At 57.2% G+C, this 5,199-nt stretch overlaps 1 protein-coding gene across 2 annotated transcripts; it reads left to right on the forward strand.

Moving 5' to 3' along the window:
* Positions 1 to 235: 235 nt before the first annotated feature.
* PTMA (prothymosin alpha) lies at positions 236 to 4,304 on the forward strand. 2 transcript variants are annotated; one of them, XM_053598171.1, is made up of 5 exons: positions 236 to 479; positions 2,910 to 2,981; positions 3,259 to 3,355; positions 3,773 to 3,846; positions 4,232 to 4,304. In XM_053598171.1, the coding sequence occupies exons 1-5, from the start codon at positions 435 to 437 to the stop codon at positions 4,277 to 4,279; spliced, it is 336 nt and encodes a 111-aa protein (XP_053454146.1). In that variant the 5' UTR covers positions 236 to 434; the 3' UTR covers positions 4,280 to 4,304. The 2 variants fall into 2 exon arrangements, with proteins under 2 accessions (XP_053454146.1, XP_053454147.1); XM_053598172.1 differs by having other exon boundaries at positions 241 to 479; positions 3,262 to 3,355.
* The last annotated feature ends 895 nt before the right edge of the window (positions 4,305 to 5,199 follow it).

Raw genomic sequence — 5,199 nt, forward strand, 5'->3', positions numbered from 1 at the left:
CCCGCGCACCCCTCCCCCGCAGCCTCCGCGCCGGGGCCACCCGACAAACTGAGGCCTTGAATGACAGTACTGCCGGCGACTGCGCAGCGCGGGACTTGCCGAAGCACTGCCGCTTTAAGCACGCTTGTCCATTGTTCGCAATTGAGCCAATGAGCGAGCGCCCGCTCCCTGCGTTTGCCCAATAGCGTTCCGGCAAGGGAGGACGAGCACCGCCCTCTAATCTATATTAAAGGTTCTGGCGCCGCGTGAGTCCCCCACTGGCGGCTCTGAAAAGCCATCTTTGCATTGTTCCTGGGTCCGGCTTCCTCCTCGTCGCAACCACCTCCGCCGCGCTCCTCCTCCGCCGCTGCGGACTCCGGCAGCTTTATCGCCAGGGTCCCCGAACTCTCGCTTTCTTTTCTATCCCCCGCATCGGATCACCGACGTGCCCCACCATGTCAGACACAGCGGTGGACACCAGCTCCGAGATCACCACCAAGGTGAGGCTGGACGCCGCCCGCCCCCTCGGGGTTCGCGCGCTGCCAGCGAGGCGGTGTTTGGCGCGCAACCCTGGTCTGCCCTAAACCCGCTCTTGCTCCATCCCTCAGGGAGCCCGCCCGCCGGCAGCGCGGTGCCCCGGCAGCCCACTCTTTGTCTGTGCGGAGGAGGGGGCGGGAAGCGCCGCGGGCAAACGTGAAGCCGGTCTGGGGAGTGGGCCGGGCGCCCTCGGGGCTAGGGGTGGGCGCGGAGGCTGGTCGGTAACCTTGAAAGTTGTTTGTGACTGGTGTGTGTGGCAGCAGGAGGAGAGGGGCCGGTCTGGGAGGTCTTTGGCCGGCCGGGCGCACAGTAATAACTTTGAAACTCGAGCGCGTTGAAAATCGGAAGTGCTGGGGGCGCGTGTGCGGGCGCCGACCGGCTCCGGGAAGTGGCGGCTAGCGCCTTCGGGCCGCCCTGCTCTTTGTTCGGTGTCGGTCTCCGGGTTTCGCGCCCCGCAGCGGGCCCAAGATCGTTTATCTGAACTAAGCTCTGACAAGGCGGATGGAATGGCCGGCCAGCTAGTCGCGTAGACGATTGTGTCCGCGGAGGTGTGACGGTTCTCTCCGTCCCGGGTGCCCTTCGGGAGGAGTTCGCTGGCAGCGGTCACCCAGCTCAAATATTCACCGGCGCTGCCGGGCTTGGCTGCGACGGCGGCGAGCCCACGCGCCGGAGGAGCAGGAGAGAAAGTGAAGCCGCGGCGTGCCGGGGCGACGATGGGAGGTCCCCGCGGGTGTCTGGGCGCACCGTGTGCGCGATAGCTCGTAGGTCGGCGTGGGCCAACACTGCGGCTGTCCGGTGGCGGGGCCGAGTTGAGTGTGAGCCCGGGTCCCTGTACCGAGTTAACTGCCCCTGGTTCTGAGGTCCTGCGCCGCGCCGCTCCCGCTCTCTGCACGGCGTCGGTCCCGCTGCTCTCGCTGGTTAACGTCTCCGTCCTCGGCGGGAGCGCGGACCTCACAGGCAAACTGGTTTTATTCCCCTTCATTTCTGGCCATGTTCCTCCTTTAGGTCTCTGTGGGGATCAGCGCGTGTCACCTTGGCGTCTCCTTTACCCTTGTGCCCCTGGCGTCACCTCCGGCTCTCTCGGGGGCTACTCCCCTGGAGGACGGAGCTCGAGACCTGGGTCTCTGCAAGGGGCTCTCGGTGGCTCTCTAGACGCAGCCCGCGAACCAGTTTGGTTTGGCGTTTGCGTCTGCTTTCCTTTTCTTTCAGGGTGTTTCTCGCGGGTGACGAATAGCGCCGAGAAGCGCGTACCCGACGGTTTTATGCCGCGGAACTGAAACAGCCTTACGCACTGTGGGGACGCCTTCTCCGGGACTTTGCCCGCCAAATGCAGAGATGCAGGCCTATGCGTCTCGCCTGCCAGGGTGGCGGCAGGGGGCGTCCAGAGGCCTGCAGACTGTGCGCAACTCCCACGCTTAGTAAATGAATGCTGCCCCAGGGCCGGGAGTCCCCAGGGCTAGGGGGCTCACCCGGCTCCCCGGGCCACGTGCTCTTTGCGCGCGGTGCGTTCTGAGGCCCGCGCGCAAAGCCCGCCGGGCGGGGGCTGCGCGCCTGCGCATCGCGGTTTCCCCGCCCCCACCCGCTCCCGGGGGCCGCGGCCGCCAGGGGGCAGGAGCGGGCAGTGCCGGGTCCCGCGGTCCAGGTCGGCTGGCGGGAACCGGCCGACAGGTGGCCCAGGGCCATGCACTGGGCACTGGCTGGGTCGCTCCCTGAACCCAGGTCGCTGGGCGCCAGTTTGTTGGCAGGCGACTCTTACGGGCCGGGTTTGCCCTGGAGTCCAAGGCACACTAAGTAGTTTCGTGGGTCGGCAGAGGTTAGGAGGTGCTTGGCCCCTTCTGGGACAGCAGGATATGGGGGATCCGTGCGGTTCGGGTTTCTTGCGTGACCTGCCCTTGCCAAGAGTCTGGGCTCTCGGGCTTCTGGAGCTGAGCTACACTGAGGGCTATGGTGGGCAAGCCGGCCTCCCATTCCCTTCATAGGCTAGTCCACCGTAGAAGTTCTCCTTACCTTAACTTCGGAGCATACCTAGCTTCCAAGGAGGCTTGTGAGGGCGGAGCTCCCTCTGGTTGGAAACGGTCTGTGATGGGCGTGTGCAAATGTTCTGAATGTTCTGTGGCTCGTTCTCCCGGCCTGACAGGTTTGGGGCCGTGATGCCACTTGGTGCTTTCCTAAGAAGGATGGGGGAGGGGTAGCAGGAGCCCCCCCGTGAGAAATGGGAGGGAGTCTAGTCTGGCCACACAAACTACCATACCTCTGCAGTGCCCTTCTACTCCTCCTGCCACACGTGACTCTTAGCTTTGGATGTGCACAGCAGCCCAGCCTTTCTAGTTCTCAGCCCCTTTGCCTGCCTTGGATTGTTCAGAAGACTTACTGTTACCTCTTCCCTTTTGAAGGACTTAAAGGAGAAGAAGGAAGTTGTGGACGAGGCAGAGAATGGAAGAGACGCCCCTGCTAATGGGAACGCTGTGAGTGGCTGCCTTGCTCATGATCCCTGGCAGCTCCCATCCCAGGAAGTCTGTCCTGGTGTAATTTTGGGTTTAGTCCAGGGTGGGAAAGGAGGCCAAGCCACCGTGCAGATCCTGTGTCACAGTCCCATTGGATCTTGGGGGACAGGAGTCTCTCAGATGCTCTAGAAGCATTAGCCAGCTTCTGGAGGAAAGAGTAAGGGGAGGGTGTCAGGGGTGTTGCTGTGTCCTTCAGCCCTGGGCCAGCTGATTAACGGCTGATGTGTGTTTTGTCGAGGAGAATGAGGAAAATGGGGAGCAGGAGGCTGACAATGAGGTAGATGAAGAAGAGGAAGAAGGTGGGGAGGAAGAGGAAGAGGAGGAAGAAGGTGATGGTGAGTGGCCTCCCCTGACAGGGGGAGGGAGGGGGGCTCCTTGGGGGAGGAACCGATACCTGGGGGCTAATGGATTTGCACCTGTGGGGTCAGGGCCTTCCTTGTTTGGGGCTAGTGACATGGAGTTGTGCCACACACCCACTTGCACTCATCCACATACTTGCTGTCTGCTTGGACAGTGCATCTTTGTAAGTCACTGACTACTTATCTGCTCGACTGGCCTCTCAGGATGCAGCTGCTTGGGCCCTGACCTTGTGTGAAGTGCATGTGAGGTGTGGTACCTGACCTCATTATGTCAGATAGCAGCGGCAGGTCCAGAGACATGTCCACCCTGCCACATTTGTAACTGGGAGATTCCCCCAGGGGACACACAATAAGAGGGCAGTGCAGTGTTTACTGGTCCTTGATTCTCTCCAGGTGAAGAAGAGGATGGAGATGAAGATGAGGAAGCTGAGGCCACCACGGGCAAAAGGGCAGCTGAAGATGATGAGGTAGGGCCCTCTTAAGGGAGGGGAGGGAGTTTGTCATCTCTCCCACCTCTAACAGGGAGAGGTGCTAAAGCAGGAGGGAAGGAGAGAATGATTTTTTTTTTTTTTTTTTTTTTTTTGCCGGGGCTGAGTTTGAACCCACCACCTCCTGCATATGGAGCCAGCACCCTTCTCCTTTGAGCCATACGCACCCAGAGGGAATGATTCTAAGTTTGTAGTTGGGGACCTTTTGTGTTATTATGAGCGGGTCCTTCATCTTAAACCATGGGTGGGAATGCAGAGTTTGGGGCTACCAGTCAGTGCCTGTTCTTTGCCAGCAGGCAGAGGCGTTGGCTGGGTGGGACCTGTGAGGTTGGAGGGGTACCCTGACTGCCTTTTTTCTGCCCAGGATGATGATGTTGATACCAAGAAGCAGAAGACTGAGGAGGATGACTAGACAGCAAAAAAGGAAAAGTTAAACTTAAAAAAAAAAAAAAGGCCACCGTGACCTATTCACCCTCCACTTCCCGTCTCAGAATCTAAACGTGGTCACCTTCGAGTAGAGAGGCCTGCCCGCCCGCCCACCGCAGGCAGTGCCACCCGCAGATGACATGCGCTCTTCACTACCCAACCAAAACCACGAGAATTTGCAACAGGGGAGGAAAAAAGAACCAAAACTTCCAAGGCCCTGCTTTTTTTCTTAAAAGTACTTTAAAAAGGAAATTTGTTTGTATTTTTTATTTACATTTTATATTTTTGTACATATTGTTAGGGGTCAGCCATTTTTAATGATCTCAGATGACCAAACCAGCCTTCAGAGCGGTCTCTGTCCTACTTCTGACTCTGACTTTACTTGTGGTGTGACCATGTTCATTATAATCTCAAAGGAGAAAAAAAACCTTGTAAAAAAAGCAAAAACAACAACAAAAAACAATCTTATTCCGAGCATTCCAGTAACTTTTTTTGTGTATGTACTTAGCTGTACTATAAGTAGTTGGTTTGTATGAGATGGTTAAAAAGGCCAAAGATAAAAGATTTCTTTTTTTTCCTTTTTTTTTTTTTTTTGTCTATGAAGTTGCTGTTTATTTTTTTTTTTTTTGGCCTGTTTGATGTATGTGTGAAACAATGTTGTCCAACAATAAACCGGAATTTTATTTTGCTGAGTTGTTCTAACAAAGCTGTCTCAAGCCTGGTTTTTCTGTTTTAAAGTTTCTTTCAGACTTTCAGAGGAGGGGAGGATGGTAACATCAGGCCTACCTGTCTTGGGACAGTGGGATGAAGGTATCCCTCAGGCAGCAGGGTGGTGATAGGGGCTGGGCTGTAATTGGCTGTGATGCAGGGTATTCCTACTCATTGTACTAAGGAGCCTTCCCTGGG

The sequence above is a fragment of the Nycticebus coucang genome, chromosome 7, assembly GCF_027406575.1.
Source record: "Nycticebus coucang isolate mNycCou1 chromosome 7, mNycCou1.pri, whole genome shotgun sequence".
In the NCBI taxonomy this organism is placed as follows: domain Eukaryota; kingdom Metazoa; phylum Chordata; class Mammalia; order Primates; family Lorisidae; genus Nycticebus; species Nycticebus coucang.

Coding starts and splice junctions, on each gene's coding strand:
- PTMA (XM_053598171.1), top strand. CDS start 435: ATGTCAGACACAGCGGTGGACACCAGCTCCGAGATCACCACCAAG. Junction 2,982..3,258: donor CCCCTGCTAATGGGAACGCT/GTGAGTGGCTGC, acceptor TGTTTTGTCGAG/GAGAATGAGGAAAATGGGGA. Junction 3,356..3,772: donor AGAGGAGGAAGAAGGTGATG/GTGAGTGGCCTC, acceptor GATTCTCTCCAG/GTGAAGAAGAGGATGGAGAT.